The sequence below is a fragment of the Astatotilapia calliptera genome, chromosome 9 (assembly GCF_900246225.1).
Source record: "Astatotilapia calliptera chromosome 9, fAstCal1.2, whole genome shotgun sequence".
Lineage (NCBI taxonomy): Eukaryota > Metazoa > Chordata > Actinopteri > Cichliformes > Cichlidae > Astatotilapia > Astatotilapia calliptera.
In genome coordinates this window covers 5,165,521-5,190,676 of record NC_039310.1, presented here as the reverse complement: position 1 = coordinate 5,190,676, position 25,156 = coordinate 5,165,521, and the positions used below count along the sequence as shown (strand labels likewise).

The 25,156-nt window shown below is 41.9% G+C and overlaps 1 protein-coding gene across 1 annotated transcript in view; it reads right to left on the bottom strand.

The window, feature by feature from the left end:
• The window catches only part of stk17a (serine/threonine kinase 17a), a 50,049-nt gene that overhangs the window by 12,391 nt on the left and 12,502 nt on the right, over positions 1 to 25,156 (bottom strand). Inside the window, exon 2 of the mRNA XM_026180291.1 lies at positions 10,081 to 10,293. Coding sequence (XP_026036076.1) covers positions 10,081 to 10,293 — 213 coding nt within the window. The remainder of the gene's footprint in view (positions 1 to 10,080; positions 10,294 to 25,156) is intronic.

Sequence of the window (25,156 nt, the reverse complement as noted above, 5' to 3'; positions counted from 1 at the left end):
TTTATTTATAACATTTTATGTGGAGTGAATAAATAAGAGTATATTTACGGTGGCCCCTAGAGACAAAACACGTACAAACTCCAAAACACGTAAAAACACAACAGAAGTGCTCCAGGATGCTAGGGGGCAGTGTTGAGCTTTTGTTACCTAGAGGCTACACAAGCCAGGAAGTACCAACAACTGGATTTGGTGTGTGGTAGTAACAGGTAAATAAACAGTTTTTTAAATTATTTGAATATATATGAGTGCTTGTGTATAAATACACAAACAATACACATATGCTTTCATGCTTTTGATTGTGTAATTTAAGTGATCTAGGCAGCTCTGTTTTGAAGTTCAGTTCATGCTAGAAATGTGTTTTGGAGTTTGTACGTGTTTTGTCTCTAGGAGCCACCGCATATATTTATATATAAACATATAAAATTAAAGCCACAGGTTTTTTTTTACATTAGTAAGTCCTTTTGTGCATAATTTTATATTGTTTTTGATAATAAATTAATTAAAGCAACAAAACAACCTGAAGAGCCTGTTGGGAGCCGAAAGAGCCGGCTCTCTAAAAAGAGCCGGAAATCCCATCACTAATACAGACCCCATCTCCAACGCCCCCAAAAAACAAACAGTGGTGATGTGCAGATTTACACATGTGGGAGTTACAGTGTAACTTCAACATGCAGAGGAATCAAGATCTGAGTTAAACTGTGACACTTAATCCAGCAAATACTGATAAGACTTTCATAACAGGCTGCCTGGCTTCTTAAACAGAAGTAACCTAATCAACTTAAGAGACAGAAGTCTCACTAAACAAGCGATCCACACTTCCAAAATCCCCAGCCACACACTGACACTAAAACCACATTTTGAGCCTCAAAAAGGCCTTCAAATTTGTGAGGACCGGTGAGTGTGTCCTCACAAGTGACTGTTGGTTCTCACAAGTATAGCAGAATGCAGATTTCGGTCCTCACAAAGATAGCTAGACAGGAACACACACACATTATATCAAACAAACACAGATTGGCTAGCTGCCTGCTTGTTGGCCTGACAGCCTTACAGTAGACCCTGTGAGATGTCAGGTTGACCCAGAGGCTGGAGGGCAGTTTGAATTTGATTAATGAGTTGCTAATGTAATTAATGCCAGCACAGTCCTGTGGGACTGAATCAATTTAACTTTGGTCGGCCATCCGTTACCATCAACTTCAGATGATTTGTTGAAAGGAAAAAGAAAACAAAATCGCTAACACAGAAAGACAGAATTATTCACACTAACATTCACACCTGTGGACACTTTATAATCATCAGTTAATCTAACCCCACTGTGTGTGACAGATAGAAGGGGAACAATACAGTCAGACCGAGTGCAAATGAATGGAGCAAAGTGACCCTTCATAAAATATTCATGTCCAGAAACCCGGAGTTCCCCACATCCTAATGGCTCCATTTATTGGTGGAAAATAGAAGCTCAATAATTTGCCTACATGTCTGTGACCTGACATCATTAATTAACCTCCTACAGGCTTTGTTCAGCCTTTGACACATATATGTCATTTGTATAAAACCCCAATGAGTTTGACATTTAAGTTAAACAGTCTTCTATTTAAACAAAAAGAAATGACCGTACCCAACAGCAGCATGACATAAATAATGAGAAAAGGTGTTACTTCATTAATCAGTGTCTGTACTGTCCAGCTTCAACATATCAACAAATGATCAAATATCACATCATCAAACCAAATTTAAGCTGCAGAGTTCTACTGTTGACTTAAACTGTTAAACACATCAGTGAGCCTCACAGGGTGAACATACATCTAATGCATGTTGATTGTCATGTTCACATAGAAATTTTATAATATTTTGGTCAGATTACAACTACCAAGCTGCGTGCATGTTGGAGCTCGACTACTTGCGCTGTCAGCAACCTGCTAAATTGTGCTGCTGTTCAGAAACTGGCACACTTTAGTAGATCGCCTGCATGACTCCTACTTTACTTTGTCACTTTAATTTATTCTACTCAGTAAACCAGCTCTCTAATTCTTCCTGTTTGACCACTGTTCAATACAAATATAGTGATCACTGGTTGTGGGAAACTATTCACTTCTTTTTAAATATATTTGTGATGATGTCTGTGATCCACCCCTCCGCTGACTGTTTTTGGGTATGACACAGTGAAAGTAGTTTAATATGATAATATGATGATGATATTATGATGATTCTCAGAGGATATGATCTTTACAGTATCAAACCAGTTTATAAACCAGTATGTATCCATTTTTTTCAGTACGACTGGGCGAGGAGCCATACTTGGACTGATCACGTGCACTCGTGCGGCTCAATACATAATGAACTCCCAGTTGGAGCTCAGCCAGCAGCGAGCGCATGGAGCTCTTTATTGCTCTCATTCATTCTCTGTGGGTAACTGTCCTCTCTCTGGTTAATGATTCTCTGTCGCATTTACACTATTCATGTCTCAGTGTTATTCCCCCTTTTCTCTCTCACTCCCCACCCTCTGCAATGTCATGAATAGATTTCTATGACCCTCATTCGTAGACTATTTGCCCCCTCCTCCCTCTATCCTTCAATCCTCCATCACCATTTGCCCCACTGCCCGAAATATCTGTCAGCTGCTGGCCAAATAAAAGACGGGGAGAAAAGAAAAAAGGAAAGACTGTGTTGTCAACATCCCATGTCAGGAAGAATGGAAGCATTCTGCTCTATTGCCCTCCCATATAAAAAGGATAGCGAAAAGAATGGGGGACAGTACATAGACCGAATAGCAGCAACATGGGCCTAGATTTCCTTGTCTGTAGTTTTATTATGAATTTAGTAGCTTCTTCTATTCAACAGAATTTAAAATAGAAGATATGGATGCTATTCTACAATCTTCTTTGAGCAAACAAGCAAGGGGAAGAACAACTTCCTTTTAAAAGAGAAGAGTAATCCAGCAGAAACAAGCAGGGCTGTCATTGGCCACCACCACTTCAAGGGGTGAAAAGAAACAAAAGACAAAACGGAGAGATGAAGAACAGCTAACAGGACAAAACTCAAACTATAGGCGGGTGTAGACAAGTTAATAACATGTAATCATGGCATAAACAAATCAGAGTAAAACAAGGGCAGCCTGAGCCTAGAGCAGAATCAGGGTCACCTGATCCAAAACTAATTATAAGCTAGATAGAAATACTGCATTCCTAAACACATAAATGAACAAAGAGACAGACAGACTGGCAGACACAAATATTTCTCGTATCGTTATACTTATACATCTACTGTTAATTTCATATAACACCAGTCAAAGTGCAGTATGGTTTGGTCTGTGTGTGTGAGAGATGTGTCCGCATTCAGGACGGCACTTAATTCTGTGATTAGCCTTTATATGAGCAATGGCTGGGACTGGGATTACAGACTGAGGTGGGCTTACTCGAGCACTTAAAAAAACGAACTTATGGGATCTTCTTAACTGGACAGATTGCACTGTATGGCATGTGCTGCTGACAGCACATAATCCTGCAAAACACTATAATCTGTGAAACACTGGCAGAACACACACTCATCTCTCACAGACAGAGTGAAATATGAGGCCCAGGCTGTGGACATGACATTACATTTCTTCAGCTACTGACAAATTAAGCGCTAAAAAACTGCATTAAATGCAACGAGTTTTGGTCAGAAATTTGTCATTACTGCTTAGATGTCAAAGACATGATGCAAACATTCTAAAGCCTGGACAAAAAAATCCTGCTGGCTGTGAAACCATGACCATGTATTAAATATTTGTGGAGAAAAACATAATGGGGAGCACCACTTTAAATCAAAACCCGCATCGGATTTCACCTTCAAATTAACTGGTAATCCTAAATGTCTGCATACTTTGACTTTTATTAATAGACCATTATCCTCAATAAATAACAAAGTCTAATATTTATGTGTCACTTAAATATTAAATGAGTTCTCTTCAACTGTTGTTTAGAATTTTATCTTTTTAGCCATGTAGCACAGGACACATGCATGTGTACCACGTAGCTACTTCATCATATAAATACTATGATATAGTAGCTCAGTACGAGACCAAGGGAGGAATCAGTCTTCAGTTTCAACCCTTCTCTCCTTGTCATCACAGCAGTGGATTCTTGTCCTTTTTGGGAAGGCTGAGCAGACTAAACCTTCCCAATAAAGTATAGACACAGCGAACACCATGAGACCGGACAGTGTGCGCACCGCGGATGACGTCAGTGCGCACACTGTGTCTGAGGAGGATGTGCGGAAGTGCTTCAGGAAGGTGAACGCACGCAAAGCTACTGGTCCGGACGGGATTCCCGGCCGCGTCCTCAAGTCATGCGCGGCTCAGCTGGCTGGAGTGTTCACACACATCTTCAACCTTTCCCTCTCTCTGTCTGTAGTCCCAGCCTGCTTCAAAATGGCCACCATCGTCCCTGTACCCAAATCCTCCACCATCTCCTCATTGAACGACTGGCGACCTGTAGCCCTGACCCCCATCGTAAGCAAATGCTTCGAGAAGCTGGTCAGGGACTTCATCTGCTCTGCACTACCCGACTCACTGGACCCTCTACAGTTTGCATACCGCCACAACAGGTCCACTGATGATGCCATAGCCCTGACACTACACACTGCCCTGTCACACCTGGAGAAGAGAGACACGTATGTGAGAATGCTGTTTGTAGATTACAGCTCAGCATTCAATACCATCGTTCCCTCGAAGCTGGACAGGAAACTGCAGGATCTAGGACTGAGCAGCTCCCTCTGCAGCTGGATCCTTAGCTTCCTGTCTGACAGACGCCAGGTGGTCAGACTGGGCAGCATCACCTCATCCCCCATCACACTGAACACTGGTGCTCCACAGGGGTGTGTACTGAGCCCTCTCCTGTACTCACTCTACACCTACGACTGCACAGCCACTAACAGCTCCAACATCATTGTGAAGTTTGCGGACGACACTACAGTGGTGGGTCTTATCACCAACGGTGATGAGACGGCTTACAGGGAGGAGGTCAGCGCCCTGACCCACTGGTGTCAAGACAACCATCTCACCCTCAACGTCGCAAAGACAAAGGAGTTGATAGTGGACTTCCGGAGGTGCAGAGAAGTACACACCCCCATCACCATCAACGGCGCTGCTGTGGAGAGAGTGAGCAGCTTCCGGTTCCTTGGCGTACACCTGGCTGAGGATCTTACGTGGTCAGTATACACAAACAAAACAGTGAAGAAGGCGCAGCAGCTCCTCTTCTTTCTCAGGAGACTGAAAAGATTCGGCATGAGCCCCCGCATCCTCAGGACCTTCTATCACTGTGCCATTGAGAGCATCCTCACTGGATGCATCACCACCTGGTATGGCAACAGCACCGCCTACAACCGCAAAGCTCTCCAGCGAGTAGTGCGGTGCTCTGAACGGATAATTGGAGGTGAGCTTCCCTCCCTCCAAGACATCTACAGGAAGCGCTGCCTGAGGAAAGCGGGGAGGATCATCAAGGACTCCAGTCACCCCAGCCATAAACTGTTCAGACTGCTTCCATCAGGAAGGAGGTTCTGCAGCATCCGGTCCCGTACCAGCAGACTGAGAGACAGCTTCTTCCATCAGGCCATCAAACTGCTGAACACTTCATAGACACCTCAGCTTCACTACTGGAACTTCAACATTATGCACTCCACACTGTATATAAATGCCACTTGTTTTGCACATATTCAACTCTGTATATTTTATATATTTTATTATTATTATTATTATTTTATTTTATTTTATTTTATTTTATTTTTTTACTATTTAATTTGTAAAAATGTGTATACACACACACACACACACACACACACACACACACACACACACACACACACACACACACGTAGGAAAATATTTAGTATACACATCCAGAAATGCATACACTATTATATATTGTACATATATTTATTAGTTTCAGGTTGGCCATTCTTGTATTTTGCTCGTTTGTGTTGTTGTGTTTGCACATCTCTGTTGCTTGTGGGGCTCGCACACAAGAATTTCACTCGCATGTGCTGTGCCAGTGTGCCTGCACATGTGATGTGACAATAAAAAGTGATTTGATTTGATTTGATTTTGATTTGATTTGATTTAGTTGGTTTCAAGAAATGACACATTTGGTTAAGAGAACTACACAAGAGAAGAAAAATAACATAAGAGGTGACCTCATATGTGGGATTCCTAATTATTCTTAAAAGCTTTAAGACTCACTTGGACTTCCTAACAATTGGGATAACTGGCATGTACCATTCTGTCTGTGCAGTGAAAATACTAGTACAATCCTCAGCACTGTCAGAGGTTCTGTGTACACATGACAGCTGATCCAGAATGTGTCAATGCCATCTAATCTAGCAGTTTGCTCTCAACTGGTTAAACACACATTCTGTGCGTCTGTGAGTATGCACGCACGCACGCATGCATGCATGCGTGCGTGCGTGCGTGTGGGGATGGGGGAGGTGGGATTCACTATGGTCTGGCATGCAGGCAAAATCCAATATGGCATTGGCTGGGATAGAGACAAGGATAGACTAAGAGATTGGAAGTGAGAGAGACCTTAATCAGCCTGGCATGTCATGAACTGACACACACACACACACACACACACACACACACACACACACACACACACACACTTAGAACCAGGTCAAGCATACCCAAACGTGACCAGTGAGATGAGATCAACAACTCATGCAGCTACTGCAGCCTAAATTACAGTTTCCCATTTATGTGTAATAATGCCACGCTAGCTCAGACGGAGCTGTCTTTCAGTTTGTCTCTATTACTGCTGTCTGTCTGTCTGTCCTCCTCACCAGAAGACAGAGGAAACCAAATCCATATCCTATAATGCAAATGGCGTGTGTGTATACATAAGAAAAAAGCAGAGCACATTGTTAGAATAGCTAGTGTTTGCTGAAGCATTAAAGTTTGGCCTGAAGCTTTGTAGGACTAGAAAGCTCATTCACACCAATACCCCTCTGTTTAACCCCACTATGTACAATAGTAGTCCATAAGTCTACTATTCCATGGCAACGTGATCATTCAAAATAATACAAATATTAGTGCATCTAAAAATATTTATAAAAGAAAAAAAGCTTGAAAAACTAAACTTTCATTTTAGAAAAATGAAATTTTTAAAATTAATTTCATTTTTAAAAATTGGAAATCATTCGATCCCTATACAACCGTTGCAAGAGCTTGGTTCGCATTGCCGGCAATAAGTCGGACTCGTTCCCGGTGGGTGATGGGCTCCGCCAGGGCTGCCCTTTGTCTCCGGTTCTGTTCATAATTTTTATGGACAGGATTTCTAGGTGCAGCCCAGTGGCGGAGGGCTTTCGCTTTGGTGGCCTCAGAATCTCATCTCTGATTTTTGCGGATGATGTGGTTCTGTTGGCTTCATCGGGTGAGGGCCTCGCACTGGAACGGTTCGCAGCCGAGTGTGAAGCAGCAGGACTGAGGATCAGCATCTCCAAATCTGAGGCCATGGTTCTCAGCCGGAAAAGGGTTGAGTACCCACTCCGGGTCGGGGATGAGTTCCTGCCCCAAGTGGAGGAGTTCAAGTATCTTGGGGTCTTGTTCGCGTGTGATGGGAGAAGGGAGCTGGAGATCAACAGACTGATTGGGGCTGCAGCTGCAGTAATGCGGACGCTGCACCGGTCCGTCGTGGTGAAGAGGGAGCTGAGTGTAAAGGCGAAGCTCTCAATTTACCGGTCGATCTACGTCCCTACCCTCACCTATGGCCACGAGCTGTGGGTAGTGACCGAAAGAACGAGATCGCGGATACAAGCGGCAGAACTGAGCTTCCTCCGAAGGGTGGCTGGCCCCTCCCTTAGAGATAGGGTGAGAAGTTTGGCCATCCGGGAGGGGCTCAGAGTAGAGCAGCTGCTGCTCCACATCGAAAGGAGCCAGCTGAGGTGGTTCGGGCATCTGACAAGGATGCCCCCTGGGCGCCTCCTGGGTGAGGTGTTCCAGGCATGTCCCACTGGGAGGAGGCCCCGGGGCAGACCCAGGACACGCTGGAGAGATTATATCTCTCGGCTGGCCTGGGAACGCCTTGGTGTTCCCCCGGATAAGCTGGAGGAGGTGGCTGGGGAGAGGGAGGTCTGGGCCTCTTTGCTTAGGCTGCTGCCCCTGCGACCCGGCCTCGGATAAAGCGGATGAAGATGGATGGATGGAAAATTGGAAATCCATTTTCTCTAATCGTTACAGTATTTCATTTTGAGTGTGAGGAAATTACTACTCAAACAGTATAAATTCAGTTCAGTACAAGTAACTGCAATCATGGGATGAAGTTCAGTGACACACCTCACAAGGTGCTTAAGCGACAAATGATCATTGATGAAAATGATTGGAAACTTAAAAATTGTTGTAGGACAGGGCTCACAAGGAACAGGGATGACTGCATCATAGAGAGGATTGTCAACAGGGCTGCCACAAACGATTATTTTGATAGTCGACTAGTCACAGGTTATTTTTGCGATTAGTCGACTAATCAGATCATGTAAAACGTACAGCTTATTGCACCAGCAGCATCTGCTCTTATATAACTATCATTAGCTTACAGCTTTAAGTGTTTAAGGTATGTGCTGACTAAAAATAAAGACAAGATGATAGTTTATTACATTTTAATGAAATTTGCAGACTTGCACACTTCTGTTTAATCAGTTTATTGACGTTTATTCAGCTGTGTAAAACCTATAACTTTAATCTCAGCCAAACCAATTTACTCAGGAACAAATAAAATACTGAAAAAAGACAAACAATAACATTTTTAAGTTATCTAAGTGACTTATATATCATGTTTAACCTGAGTAGCGAAAGACGGCGGTGGGTTTGAAAACGATTTGCCGGGAGTCCGGTGTTCTCACCGGCTCTAGTGAGCCTTAAACCCCGGCTAGCTATCGAGCTGGTGGGTAACAGACGTCTCCGAAAACGGCGGAGCACTTCTGAAAATATGTGGTGTCTTGATAAACTGAGCAGATATTTGAGGTTGGGGTGAAAGCCACCACATACAGATGTCCTGAGGAAAGGAGCTACGACTGTCACATTCCTAATATCAAGTCACTCTTGAATCAGAGACAATATCAGCCCAAAGTCCTCGTTTCAGATGGAAGTAAATATATTTCATTTGGAAATCACATGACGTTTCTGTAGTCTGTGGTGATATGGGGTGTCATGTAATCTGCTAGTGTGGGTGATTGTTGGTTCACTGTGTCCTGACCTAAGCGCCACAGGGAATCTAAGGGGCACTGTCAAGTAGAAGAGGAGAAATCCCTGACCCAAAAATACAGATGAGATGAATGCTGCTACAAAAACATGTCACACTGCTGAAACTGAAATTAATAGTAAAGAAGGTCCAGCCAAGTTTGGAGTGTGGAAATAGTACTACAACTTACCTAAAAACTCTTTTCAGACGATGGATATTTCCGGATTGTAAATCCTTTTTCATTAAATCTTAAATATTCTAACAATTTGAGATAGTGGATTTCCTGAGATTATCATTTTGATGTAAATAATTTAAAATGTAATTTACTTTTTTCAAGATATTTTGAGAAGCACTAGTTTTTTTTGAATAAGTGGTGATTTTTGAGACTAAAAAAAAAAAAGCTTAAAAGACCCTGAAAGAGATCTTTATAGCAAAACAAAGAATTTTCATAAGATTTATTCTCACAGTAACTGCCAGTAACCTTAATATAATTAACAATGATTACAAGTTTACTCTGGATTATAAATCTTTATAAACAGTCTATGGTTAATATGGTGTCAAGCAAGTGTCGCCACTTGATAGCCACTGTGAAATGCTTCTGGGCACTTACTACACCATTACTGTGGAGCATTATCTAAATTATCATTAATTCATTTTACCGGGATAAAAACTGGATGTACAGTATTTATCCTAAAATGTTTGCTAACTTTGTGCCAAAAACAATTTGAAAATGCAATTTTTGCCCCTTTACGTTTTTGCACTTTTGAATTGCCATTCTGTTTCTTTGCAGTATGTCTGCTGGTGTTTCCCAGTAGGTCTCCATTTCTAAACAACATGAAAGGAAAGGTTTCAACCTTGAATTTTTGACACTCACAACTCCAGAACTAGCACCATCTCTGAAGCCATCTCGTAGACCTGGTGGAGGTTGACCACATGGGGACAGGCGCTGGCCAGTTCAAGTAGTGCAATCTCATGGATGATCTCCATCCGGCAGTCCTGCCCTTTCCGTCTCTTCCTCATTATCTTAGCAGCGTACTCATGACCCGTGCACTTCTCCACACACTTTCTGACCACAGCAAACTTTCCCCTGAAAGAAAGGAAGACCATCAGAACTATATTCATAACAGCCACTGGTAGATGACAATATAACACTGACACTGCATGCTCATTGCACTGACCAATTAAAGAAACGAAAAAAAAACAAAAACAAAAAAAAATGTAAATAATTTAATGCAATTTTATTTATACAGTGCCAAGGTAGGCATAAGGTACACCCTACATATAGATACATACATATAGAGAAAACTCAATTTAATGATTCAGTGCAAATAGTGAGTGAGAAAGGTGACCGAAGAAGAAACACTCAATGCATCATGGGCAGCAGCCTACACCTATTGAAGCATAACTAAGGGAGGATTTAGGGTCACCTGATCCAGCCATAACTATATGATTTAGCACAAAGGAAAGTTTGAAGCCTAATCTTAAAAGTAGAGATAGTGTCTGTCTCCCGAATCCAAACTGGAAGCTGGTTCCAAAGAAGAGGGGCCTGAAAACTGAAGACTCTGCCTCCATTCTAATTTTTAATACTCTAGGAACAACAAGTAGGCCTGCAGAGCGAGAGTGAAGTGCTCTAATAGGGTGATATGGTACTATAAGTTCATTAGGATAAAATGATGAATAGATGATGATACATCATCTGTTCCCAGATTCATTCCTATTTTCTATTATTGCAAAAACAGAACAAACACTGAAGGTTCTTCAAAATGTTCACAAAGAACAGCATTATTGAACTCTGTGCTGTAGGGGTAGTTATAGTTAGCCTAGAGCAAGAAGAGAAGCTGTGAAATTAAAATAAAATTGATAAAGACTTGTAAGACTTGTACAGCCCTGTGCCTGAAGCAGTGAACCAACTTGCTTCATTCTCAGCTGGTGGTGCATGTGAGAGTCATGGGGCCGATGCTGCTGGGAGCTACAGATTCCAGCACTGATCCGTGCTTTCTGCCAGTGTGATCCCATGACAAAAACCTGCTACACATCAATTACCATACCATGCCGTCTTTATTTATAAAGCACTTTATGAACCCTGGTTTTAGTTTAAAGTGCTGCACATATACAAATAGCATAGACAGGAAATAAAATCAAATATGTTAAAAAACAGAATTATTTAAAAAAAAAAAAAGTCAACCTGTTTTAAGAAGAGCTTTAAAATCAGAAAGAGAAGAGGTCTGCCTAACCTACAACAAAATCATGATCACCTCTAAATTTACGCTTGGTTTTGGCACCTCAAGGAGCTGCTGACTGGTGGACCTAAGGGAGCAGGCAGGTGTATATGGCTGTATTAGCTTGGAGAGGTAAGAGGGGCCAGGCCATTAAGAGACTTAAAAACAAATAAAAGAACTTTTAAAAAGGACCCTATAAAGTACAGGCAGCCAGTGGAGTGAAATTAAAATGGGTGTAAGTCCTCAGTTAAATGACACATGGCAGACGCCTAATGGACACATCGCTAACCCAACAATAAAGTGCGTTACAGTAATCGAGTCTAGATGTAACAAAAGCGTTGATGACCGTCTCTTGACAAAACAGGCTTTATTTTGGCTAACTGCCTCAAATAAAAAAAGCTAGCTCTTAACAACAGCTCTGACCTGGTTTTCAAGTTTAAGATTTGCTCTGCCCAAGCAGAGAAGCCCAGACCTCCCTCTCCTCAGCCACCTCCTCCAGCTTGTCCGGGGGAACACCAAGGCGTTCCCAGGCCAGCCAAGAGATGTAATCTCTCCAGCGTGTCCTGGGTCTGCCCCAGGGCCTCCTCCCAGTGGGACATGCCTGGAAAACCTCACCCAGGAGGCATCCTTGTCAGATGCCCAAACCACCTCAACTGGCCCCTTTCGATGTGGAGGAGCAGCGGCTCTATTCTGAGCCCCTCCCAAATGGCCGAACTTCTCACCCTATCTCTAAGGGAGAGGTCAGCCACGCTTTGGAGGAAGCCCATTTCCGCCGCTTGTATTCGAGATCTCGTTCTTTCGGTCACTACCCACAGCTCGTGACCATAGGTGAGTGTATTGGCGTAGATCGACCAGTAAATTGAGACCGGTACCGAGGGACACGGTCGAATGCCTTCTCCAAGTCCACAAAACGCATGTAGACTGGTTGGGCAAACTCCCATGCAGCCTCAAGTATCCTCAAGAAGATAAAGAGCTGATCCAGTGTTCCACGACCAGGACGAAAACCGCCTTGTTCCTCCTGTATCCGAGGTTCGACTAACGGATGGACTCTCCTCTCCAGCACCCTGGCATAGACTTTCCCATGGAGGCTGAGGAGTGTGATTCCCCTGTAGTTGGAACACACCCTCCGGTCCCCTTTCTTAAAGATGGGGACCACCACCCCAGTTTGCCAGTCCAGGGGTACTGCCCCTGATCTCCACGCAACATTGTAGAGGCGTGTCAACCAAGACAGCCCTACAACATCCAGAGCCTTCAGAAACTCGGGGCGGACCTCGTCCACCCCAGGGGCTCTGCCATCAAGGAGTTGTTTAACTGCCTCAGTGGCCTCGCCCCCAGAGATTGCTGGGTCATCCCCTTCGTCCCCAGACTCTGCTTCCGCCACAGAAGATGTGCAGGTGCGATTGAGGAGGTCCTCCAACTATTCCTTCCACCGCCCGAAAATTTTCTCAGTCGAAGTCAGCAGCACTCCACCCGCAATATTCACAGTGCAGGTAGAACACCGCTTTCCCTTCCTGAGTCGCTTGACGGTTTGCCAGAATCTCTTCGAGGCAGTCCGTAAGTCTTTTTCCATGGCTTCTCCGAACTCTTCCCACACCCGAGGTTTTGCTTCAGCCACCGCCCGCTGCCTCCGGAGTCCCACAGGCTAACCAAGCCCGGTAGGACTCTTTCTTCAACTTGGTGGCTCCCTTCACCTCCCTCCCTCGAACATGGTGTTTGTTATAGCCAAACTGTGGTTTGCACAGAAGTCCAATAACAAAACACTGCTCGGGTTCAGATCCGGGAGGCCGTTCCTCCCAATCATGCCCTTCCAGGTCTCGCTGTCATTGCCCACGTAAACATTGAAGTCTCTCAGTAGGACAACAGAGTCCCCAGGAGGAGCACCCTCCAGTACCCCACCCAGGAACTCCAAGAAGGCTGGGTACTCTGAACTAAGTGTTATGATACTCTGTCTCTCTTCCATTGTTAATTGCTTTTTTCTCCTTTTTGTAGCAACACACTTTCTGCAATACAATACTGTTCAACTGATGCTCACCAAAGTGTGTTCAAACACTGCTTTTATACAGACACGGGGTTGTAAGTAATCCAGAAAAGTTGAAACACCTGTAGGAATTAGTAGCACCAGCTTTCAAGGCTTGATCAACCTCCATTGCTGCAGAACAGCTTTAAATTGTTAACCCATGTTGTGTTCCCTGAAAAAGGCCTTTTTAATAATTCTGAAATGTACATTATTTTTCAGTTTTGGGTAACCTTACCTTTCTTTTTTTAAACCTCTGGCAGTTCACCACTTAAATGTGTACCACTTCAAGATATTCACTGAACTTGAACAACTTGAATTGCAATAAATAACTGGAAAAATTGGGGTGTTCTAAAACTGTACAGTGTATGTACAAGTAATCCCACATTAGCCCCATCCATTAGCTCTTCAAATCTTTAGTGTAATCTCTTCAATCAGAAGAAAACTGGCTTAAACAGAGAGGGATTGAAATAAGGGGCCAGTAAAACATGAGTGAGGATTATATTGGAATTTTAATTCAATTCAATTTTATTTATACAGCACCAAATCACAACAACAGTCACCTCAAGACACTTTATATTGTAAGGTAGACCCTACAATAATAGATACAATTTGAATTTGATTCGAATCATTCAAAGTTACTCTAACAGAATTCAAAAATAAAAATACTGAGTTTTGCATTAGCATATTAGTTCTGCGATGTGATTTTTTTGGACATGCTGCATGTCAGAATCAGAGAGACTTTAAATCTAAGAATTACTACCATACTACCAGGATAATGTTAGTTTACTTGGTAATTCTAAATTGGCCAAGCATGACAGACATGAAGTGCACAAAATTAGAATCAAGCACTGCATAAATGTGTGGTTAAATGTGGCTTGTAGTCAAAAATGCTTTCAGTGGTCAGTAAGGCAATATATGAACACCAGCCCATATTACTTTATGCCTGTTCTCTTGAGATAACATTGTGTTCAACTTGAAGCTGGTCTCATAATATAAGTCACTAAGATATTTTAAGAAACTAACTCCTTTAGCATGCACTCTTCTACTTCACATTTCCTTTCATTAAGCACTTTCAAAGATTTATACTAGAAAGCAAGTCAATGCCTTCCTGTTACAGTGAATGGGAAACTTCCTCAGAGCCTACACTCAGCTTTTTCTGTCCACCACACTAAGCGGTTCTGGCATTTCCTTTTTATTTTGTAAACCTTTCATCTATTCAGCTGTGCACATGAATATTGCAGTGAACAGGAAACAGACAATACTGCACCAACTGATTGACCGTGTACTAGAAAACTGAAGATTTACTAACTTCGATGACGATCGTATTATTTTGAGCACCAGCTCTCAGCCAAATAAACTTTTGCATAAACATGCAAAAGAAAAAAAAATGTTATATTTAAAATAACAAGTAGCAGGGGATGAGAGAGGGAGGATGGAGAATTGATCAGTTATTGGTATCGGAAAGTAGTGCACTGGAAAGTTGTTGGCCATGCATATTAATTAATGAAGGTTTATATTGGGATTGCTTTAAGCAGCCACCCTTAAAAGACCTCTGGGAGCAGTGCGTCACGTTCTAGCAGTGGTCTTGCCTGAAAAACGCAGAGAGACGTGGTTTAGTTTGGAGTCTAGGCCTGCCTTTCAGAAACCATACTGGGCCACCGCAGCCTTTTCTAAAGCAGCGTCAGCACATTTCCAAAGCCAGCAGCCTCATTCACAGGCTACACCCTGAAAGAGATGGCTTTTGTGCATGTGTGCAAGTCCATGTATATGTGCACACACATGCACCAAGCCAGAAGTGATGAAATGGTCACAATTATTGAAATAAATAGTCTTTAGGTTTAACAGGTGGATTTCTGAGGTGCTAAATGGCCTGTATTTGTATAGTGCTTTACTTTAAGAAGAAGAAGAAGAAAGTGTGTACATTATTGTACTTTATTGAGCCCCGTGGGGAAATTGCTCTCTGCATTTAACCCATTCACTCAGTGAAGCAGTGGGCAGCCATTGGGCGCCCGGGGAGCAGTGTGTAGGGACGGTACCTTGCTCAGGGGTACCTCAGGGTAGCTGTTAAGGGGAATCGAACCCCCGACCTTCCGATCATGGGGCAACCACTCTACCTACTGAGCTATCCCTACTTGGTCCCTAAGGACCCCAAAGCGCTTTACACATTCAGTCAGTCATCCAACCATTCACACACACACACACACACACACACACACACACACACACACACACACACACACACACGTGATGGTAAGCTACATTGTAGCCACAGCCACCCTGGGGCGCACTGACAGAGGCGAGGCTGCCGGACACTGGCGCCACCGGGCTCTCTGAACAGGTGAAGTGTCTTGCCCAAGGTCACAACGACCGAGACTGTCGGAGCCGGGGCTCAAACCGGCAACCTTCCGATTACAAGACAAACTGCCAACTCTTGAGCCACGATCGCCCCCTGGTGCTATGCTATAACAGTGATTTTGCAGCCACCATCCTATCCAGCTGCTCACAGATATCTCACCAGCCCATCACATGGCAGCAAAGTAATACATTTAGGCATGAAGACATTGTTAAAATCACTGCTGAAGTTCAAGCTCTAGTCATCAAAAATGTGTAGGTAATGTAGGTTTTCTACCAACTATTAGCCATCAGTAGTTGGAGTGTATCAGTGTTCTGGCTGCGTTGTCATAGCTAGTCCCTGTGAAAGGGTGCCCTAGATTCATTTAATGAAAAAGATTTTCAGGTAGAAGGTGGGACAGGTGTTAGCACGATTACCTCACAGCAACAAGGTTGTGAGTTGAATTCCACCATTAGCTTGGGGAATTTGCATGTCTATTCGGCTTTCTCCCACAATCCAAAGACATGCAATTAGTGGGTTTAGGTTAACTGGTTATTCTACATTTCCCAAAGGTGGTTATGATTGCCTGTCTCCATGCATTAGACTGGTGACCTGTCCAGGGTGTACTCTGCCTCTTGCCCTAAGACAATTGGGATAGGCTCCAGTGACCCCACTAGCTCAGCGTCTAACACTTCCACTACCATCACTGACCAGTTTGCATCCAACCCTAATCCATTTGGATTAGGGTTGGATGCAAACTGGTAATGTTGATTTACTGACATCAAAGATGTCACTGATCCTAAAGCTGAAAAAACATGACTTTAATAAATGTGTTTTCAGACAAGTAACTTTTGGGGTTGGCAAAGATAAACTCAATCAGGATTGCTGATAAATTATTAAGCCTTGGCCTTGCCAAGTTAAAAGACCCTGTAGAATCTTCAGCACCACATTCAAATATTTAAGTGAGTGCATGAATACTTTTAACCATGTGTGGATTGTTGTTTCTTAAAGTTATTAAGCATGTATGCTATATATTCAGCCCACCTTGGAAAAAGAACAGTTTAAAGAAATGTTTAATAGCCCAAAATTGCCATGACATTCATGCTCATGATGAGCTGAAATCTTCTAGCCACAAAAGTATTGCTTTTAGGTCCCAAAATGTTTCAAGCTACAGTAAACATGTTTGTAAACATGTTTGTCCCCCAAACATGTTTATGTATAAGGTAATGTGAGCTGTGGGTCCCCTTGCCACTTGCTCTTTCATCAAGAACCTTGGGATGACTATTTGACTCAGTTTTCACGTTGGATGCTAACAATCAATTAAGAAATATTGCCAAATTGAGTTACATGCTGTCACACTCTGAATTATTTAATCACATTTGAATTACTGTAATTCACTTGTCTGAGCAAACGTTTAAGGGTCCACTTTAAGATTCTGGCTTTGACTTTTAGAATATTGCAGTCATAAATATGCATCGATTGGTGTGTAATTCTGTCTTCCAAGACATCGATGCACTCTCATAAACTTGGAATTACCCTATTAAAAATATATATGAGCGGGCACCGGATTTGTGGAAGCTGCCATGTTTCCCCATCAATCTTGAATACAGTGGTTGAGATGGACATCGCCATTCCACCTAATTTCATTTTCTGTATATGACTAGAGCAGTGGTTCCCAAACTTTTTTTGCTAGACCCCCCTTTGTTTTACAAGAAAAATGTTTGCGACCCCCCTCCCGCGTGCACACACACATCCTCCAACCACACACACCCATATTTTGCTCCATTTATTTCACACCTCAAACATTTATTAAACAATTAAGCAAATACAAGTAATCTGCAATAAATTACAGGTAGTAATAAAATAAACTACTAACTCTTTTACGCTACGTCCACACCTACACGGGTATTTTTGAAAACGCAGCTGTTTCGTCCACACGTAAACGGTGTTTCGAATCACAGAATCACTCCTTTTTTGCGTTTACGTGTGGACGAGGAATACAGAGTTCGTCACACGACGTCAAAGGTATGTGCCTTTTTTCACGTCACGCTGTGTGCCACGTTATTGTTTACATGAGATGAATAGCAGAATGGCAGATAGAGACAAAATACTGTTGATCTGAGTATCTTCAGGTTTTACAGGCTTACATACACACGCAGTTACTGTCCCTCCATTTACAAAGACAGAGGCGTCACAGTGTGATTATTTTACATGTAGTTGTTTTTTTCCTGTTTAATAATATTCAACATTGCTGTCAATGCATTTTTCAAAAAATGCCTCTCTGTGCAAAATGGGTTTAAAAACAAACAGCTGTGGGATACTGTTTGACCGGGATTTGAACCGGGGAACAAATCGTGGCAGGATCAGCCTGATATTATTTGTATCCCACTGTAACTTCACTGTATAAAGAGCTAACATCTCCAAAATGTCAGGAGTAGTTAGTCATTACAACAAGTGTTTGTGAACTAAAAATCAAGAATGTGGGATACCGTTTGTCCGTGATTTGGAGAGCCCAGCGCTGCTCCCGATGCAGGGAAAACCAATCCTGCAGGGAGACCTACCTCAGCACTTGTGCAGGTGAAACCAAAGGGAAGACATGCTTCACCATATTGTCTAGTCTTTGGCTTAGAATGAAGTTGCTTTGCGTTTGTACGGGCGCCCCATGCTAGCAGTGTGCAAGCGTTTTGTTTTTTTTCCCCACTTTTCATACCGTGCCCCCCCCCCTACAATGGCTCCACACTTTGGGAAGGTCTGGGCTAGAGAATGACAACATAGTAAGACAAAGGCAGCGCGGAAGGGAACTCGTACGTGTTTTTGTGCCATGGCGGCAAATATAAATTCATGCCTATACCATCAAGTTATGAAGGGTCATACTTCTTTTTTTTTTTTTCTTTTATCTTCTTATTTGGTGGGGGTCCTCTTCACCAAAGAAGTGAAAACACAAGGAAAGAGACGACAGAGTAAATATTGGCACAGCAGCCTTTCAGAGAAGATGATGCAGAGAAAGAAGGATTTTAACAGTGACGATAAAGTCGCTTGCTTTCTGCTTGACAGGTAAATCAACCTAACAGCCTAAAATTTACGTTTTGGTCTCTCTTGGCTGACTAAAGCACAGTCACTGGTGTAATGCTCTTTCCAGGACCATATGGGCTAAGTGAGAATCCCTGTCTGTCACTAAAACCCATCAAGGAAAAAGCTTTGGGTCTTAACCATATGTAATTCAGAGCTTCGCCATAGTACAAGTTACAAAAGGAGCTTGGGTGTGAGCCATCTGGGACTCCCACCGCATAAAAGCAATACCTCAAAGCCCCCATCGTCATCCTACTTCCACCCCAAGATATGAAAAGTAGATCGTTAATGAGGGTCTGAAAGCCATATTAAAAATGCACTAATTAATTAATAGCAAGCTTTCAAACTTCAGGCACGTCTTGAAAAATTACATACCAACACCAAGTCACTCATTTTCATTTTTAAAGCTAAACGTTTGCATGGATACAAGGTGATGTAAAGTGTACATGACAAACAAGGAAAACTGGAGACACGAAAACATTTTATTTACATTTTGAGAGACAGCAGCAAAATGATATACATCACCAAGAAAGTGCTGACCTTTATTCGACATGTATCTCTATATTTTCTGTTAACTGTTTATTTACAAAATGAAAACTTTCATGCTAGAAGAATCAGAAATCCTCAGTGCCTGTTGTACGCTTCTCGTTATTCGACTTATGAAGGTGGGCGTTTGCATGAACAAACTGAGGTTAGTGTGGAGGTTCAAAGCATACATTTGTAAGCCCATACTGGAACTTGAGGTAAACCATAAAGTCCAATAATGAAATGTCATGAAACCCCCAACTTAAAAAAAAAAACAACAACTAAAAGGACAAAAGCAAAAAACAAAGGAGTGAGTAATTAGGTGTGGAAGTCAAAAAATGTGTTCCAAATTCAAAAAAGTGTAATTGCAGAGGTAACTTAACCTCTTTGATACATTTGATCATGTTCACAGTCAACAAAACACAACTCCACAGAGGAATGCATGGGCAAACAAAGCCAAGTTTACAGCTGAGCCTTTAATCCAAAAAAGCCTCATGAATGAAATTCCACCACTAAGTTCAGAAGGCTCATGCAGAGAGTAGGCTAAGAGTCAGTTACGGAATAAACACAACTTGTATGGCTACAGAACAACAACACCTTCATCTGTTATTACACTGACTAACAGAGCCTAACCAAGTTATTGCTGTATGTTGTCTGTTATGAGAATGTATATCTTTACTTATATAGTGGTTTACAAATCCACCTAACAAGTGATAGATCCCTGGTTCGATTCCAGAAGGAGACAAATCCCTGAGGGTTTGCGTCAGGAAAGTCATCTGGTGTAAAAATCTGCCAAATCAAACATGTAGTTTCAGTGTGCTAATGCTCTAGACTTTTGATTATTGCGAGCTAAGCTTTTGATTCCTATTTTGACTTCTCTATTATTCTTGGACACTATGATCTCAGCTGTTTGGTTCCGGTGTTCAGCTGATATAGCTGTGCCTTGCTCTCTACCTCTCTCCATCTCCCCAATCAATGGTTTTTAGTATGCCCACACATAAGTCTGCATTTACATCAAACCAGTGTATGACTGTGTACACAGTGTATGACTGTGTACGTGACAAATAAAATTTGAATTTGAATTTGATTTGAACCACTGAGCAGTGCCTTGGTGAACATAAACTTGGACACATGACCTTTTGTCAGCTGATCTTCTACAGTGCTGTAGGCCAGAGTGGTTCTGCAGATTAATGTAAGCTTTCATGTTGTTCTGTTGCAGCTAATCTCAGTCACAATGTCAGGTCTGTGACATACAGACATAAACAGCCTTTGTTGTGTAGCTAAGATTGTAGCTGTGCTATAATCAAAGTCATTCTAGAACTTGCCACTCTACAGCTATCTTGGTAACATCTCTAGGCAGTTATTTCAGGTACAAGAACTTATCTAAATGAATGGAGAGAGAACCATAACTGCAATTTCAGTGATCACTTGCACACAAAAAGATGTTGGCAAAACTGGCCAACAGACCTGGTGTCTCATTTTAACCACAGACTATGTATGTAAGTATATAGCATGAAGTATAAAAGACAAATGTGCTGTGTGCACTAGCAAAAGGAAGGTTATCCAGTAATCAATAACAGCATTTACATCTAAAGACATGTAGGAAAAGCTGAGCGTCATCTGAGAAGCTTCTCGGGTGAGAGATGAAATGTCTTCAAGAAACGTATTAAACTACAGTCACTTTTCTTTCCAAGCTCCTTAGATTACCATGACCTGGGTGACTGACAACCTACACAGACAATACCATTTACACTTTCTAACAAAACATAACATTAATAAGCTTTAATAAGCTTGTCATCCTATGGATGAAGTGCAGCCGGTAACAATAGTCCTTGTTCTGCTGTGCAACTTTATGGAACTTTGTGAAGCAGAACCAGTTCTCCACCTGCTGCAGGTTTGCAACCACTTTGCTTAGACTGGACACTATTTTGTTCTCCAATGTGTGCTTTTCCCTTGTTTTGTATACATTTCTTCGGTTTGCTTTTTATTCCCACTGTTTACTCATTATATTTTATCAAAGTGCAGTTGGTGTGGAGCACATTGTACATGTACAATGACAATAAAGGGCTATTCTATTTTTTGGCAGAACAGGATCTCACTGCTATATAGCTGGAATCCAAAATCGTAGAGTTGGATTAAAATTATAACTTGCATTATTATAAGAGACTCTGGCAAGTGGCTGGATGACACTGAGAAGCAGTACACCAGCAACCAGCCAGAAAGGTGGCAAAAGGACGTCTAGTTGTATAATGGTCTATTACCCTCTGCTCCCTAATTCTATGAATTCAATTCACCTACATTTTATTTATATAGTGCAAATTCACAACAACGCCTCAAAGCGCTTTGTATTGGAAAACTATTAGAGAGAAACCTAACATCACATGACCAATTATGAGCATATAATTGTTGACAGTGGGAAGGAAAAACAAAATAGGGAACTATTTTGCATTTTGTCCTGTGCAAAATGCAAAATGGGGGGGGGGGGGAGAGAATGTAATAGTAACTAGGGCTGCACGATATTAGGAAAACCTGCGATGTGCGATAACTGATCAATATTGCGATAACGATATGACGTGCGATAAAATAAATAGCAAAAAACAAACAAACAAAAAAAAACAAACATCCTTCCCGGTCTCTAGAATTAGTTTTAAATAAACATAACTTAAATTATACTGCAAATTATCTCAATGCAGTTGTTCATCATTTTACCACTCACCAAGTAGTTATGATGCAAGTCAAAACTGGAGAGGAAAATTTACTGTAGTGCTGGTGTAGTTTTCAGCTTTGCTCAGGTCAAACATGACGGTCCAGTGGCATGTTTCGTACATTTGTGGAATGGCGACATGGGAAAAGTAGTTTCGTGAGGGGATGCGGTATCTCCGGTCCACTTTATGTATCAGACTGGTGAAGCCCTCTCTGCTAACTGTATTTATAGGCATCATGTCTTTAGCCAAAAAAATGTGTAATGGCCTCTGTTATTTCTTTGTAGCGCTTCAACGTTTTCTCATAAGGAGTTCCACTTGAAAAAGTGGCTGTTGGACTGCTGTGCTCTTTGTCTTAACATTAGCAACCTTTGTTTGGCTAGCCCTGTCTTTCTGGAACTCTTCAAACAGTTCTCTGTGGTTGTATTGAAGATGATGGTGGAGATTAGTCGTGTTTCCTCTGGTGGTTGCCACGAGTGTTCGGCAAGTTTTGCAGAGCACCTGTGTTTGGAGAAGGTCGTCTTTATCAAATCCAAAGTACCTCCAAATAAGCGAGGTACTATTTTTTTTTTCTTTTTTCTTTTTTAAGGCACGAGTTCATAGTCAGCGTTCTCGTCATGCGTCTCGCTGTCAGCCATTACAACTCTGACTCGTTGCTGCAGCGTTGTTCGCTCCCCACCTACGTAGGAGGCAGGCCTCTAATCCATTTGATTGGCCGTGAAGGGCTCTATACGACTGGTCAAATGTATAAAGGGGTTTCTTTGATTGGTAAATTCTTTAAAGCACGTGTGTAAACATTTTAAGGTACCCAATTATCGCAGTTTACGCCGTCTTTTGCGATGGGCCCATCGCACATGCTGGTATCGCGATGACAATAAATTTTCGATTTATTGTGCAGGCCTAATAGTAACCAATGACCAAATGCAGCAGTAATGTATAAACACAGAGAGTGAAAAGAGATGAGCTTTATTAAAAGCTTTATTAAAAAGAAAACTAAAGAGGGTGTCTGTCTCCCGAATCCAAATTGGGAGCTGGTTCCACTGCAGAGGGCCCAGAAGCTGAAGGCTCTGCTTCCCATTCTACTTTAAAAAAGCAAGCCTGCAGTCTGAGAGCAAAGTCCTCTGTTAAGATGATAAGGTACTATGAGGTCTTTAAGATATTGCGGGGCCTGATTACTCAAGATTTTGTATGTAAGAAGAAAAAGTTTGATTCAATTCTGGATTTGACAGGAAGCCAATGAAGAGAAGCCAATATGGGAGAAATATGCTCTCTCTTTCCAGTCCCTCTCAGGACTCTTGCTGCCAGTGGCGTGTCCAGCGGGGTGGCCTGGGGGGGCACAGGCCACCTCCCCAACCAGACTGGCCACCCCAGGTGCCACCCCAAAGGTAAAACAATAAAATTCAATCAAATATCAAATGTCCGATTATGTTTTCACGGTGAAGCTCAGATATCCGAGTGTAAGTGAATGCAGCATCGGCTTCTGCGCTATGTGCATCACGTTAGCAAAGGTAGGAGAGCCAAGCACGAAAGACGGCACTGCAGGAAACTATTCTTCGGTGAAAGAAAATGAGGACAGAATAAATGTCCCGGTAAGTAATATTGAGTTTGTTGAGTTTAGTAAACTTCGGTGAAATTAGAATCCCAAAGAAAAAATAACAGTTAAAGAATTATTGCAGCCATCGAATATATCAGACAGTATGCTACTGAGGGCAGCTAACATAAGAGTTATGAGTTATAAGATATAATCTAAGTCGTAACATTGCTGTATGGAGCTGCAGATTTGTTTGCAGGTTAACATAGCTGGACTGGCCATCGGGCATACCGGGCATGTGCCCGGTGACTTATTTATTTATTAGTGTGAATGCTTGAAAAGCATTCACAGTATTGTTCTTCTAATCTTTATTATTAGTGTGAATGCTTGAAAAGCATTCACAGTATTGTTATTCGAATCTTTATTAGTGTGAATGCTTGAAAAGCATTCACAGTATTGTTATTCTAATCTTTATTATTATTATATTTTATTTTTCCGTACGTTTTTTGAAAGCCTACTCCTTCAAAACCGTTCAACTTAGAAAAACCATTCAAACACCGTTAGATTCCTATTATTTTGGACAACATTGCTTCTATTTTTCTCATTTTTAACATTTATATTTTTAATTTTATTCAACTTTTTTCAACAAAAATTTATAATGTATTTCAATGGGGAGACCCTTCAAATTCTCATTCAACTTCCTCCTCTTTAAACTGTATCTACTTCCACATACATTGACATAGAGCCACCATTCAAACTTTAAAACGAAGACAAGACATTCAACTATTCAACTTGTATTTATCTTTTCAATATCTATTATACTTTTTCTTCAGTTCCAGTTTAAGTTTCATGATGTTTTTTCACCCGTTTCAGAGTTTATAATGGGTGTCTATGGGACGGAATGTTGGGGCTAGAGTGAGGCAGCTCAACTGCTAGAGTGAGAGGAGCAAAAAAATTAATCTTAAAATCTTTTTTAAAACTGCTGCTGTGTCCACAGCGTTTGCTCTACAGGTATGATTTTACCCTCAAAACGTAGCCATGGCTGTCCTCTTTCATCCAATGTGTTTACTATTGTACTAGGTGTTATGGTTCTTTCATAAATGTCACCAATGCACAGCCTCCTCCCTCCAACTCTTCCATAGACTCTAATGTTAAAATGGCTCAGAAGGTTCGTTTGAAAATCAGAAGAGCATGGTGTCTTTACACTGTCACCACGTCCATATAATAAACTCCACAGGCATGAAAACTGAGAATTAGGTAGACTAGACATGGCTGTCGCTCACGGTGAAAGAATTTTGTCAATACGACCTATACTTTTCATTTGGGAAGAATTTGTTTGGGCCTGACTTTTCTGTTCATTTTAAGCAGCAAAAGTGAGGTGCATGTCTGTGTACGTGTGTATGGAGCCATTGGGTGCAGTCACTATAGCAACCAGGCTCACACCTGCCTGCTTAACGAGCTCTCTCTCTCACTCTGCCAAGATTCATCTTAAGCACTTCTCTTTCAACTGCTGCTGTGTCCACAGTGTTACAGCCATCATTTTACCCTCAAAACG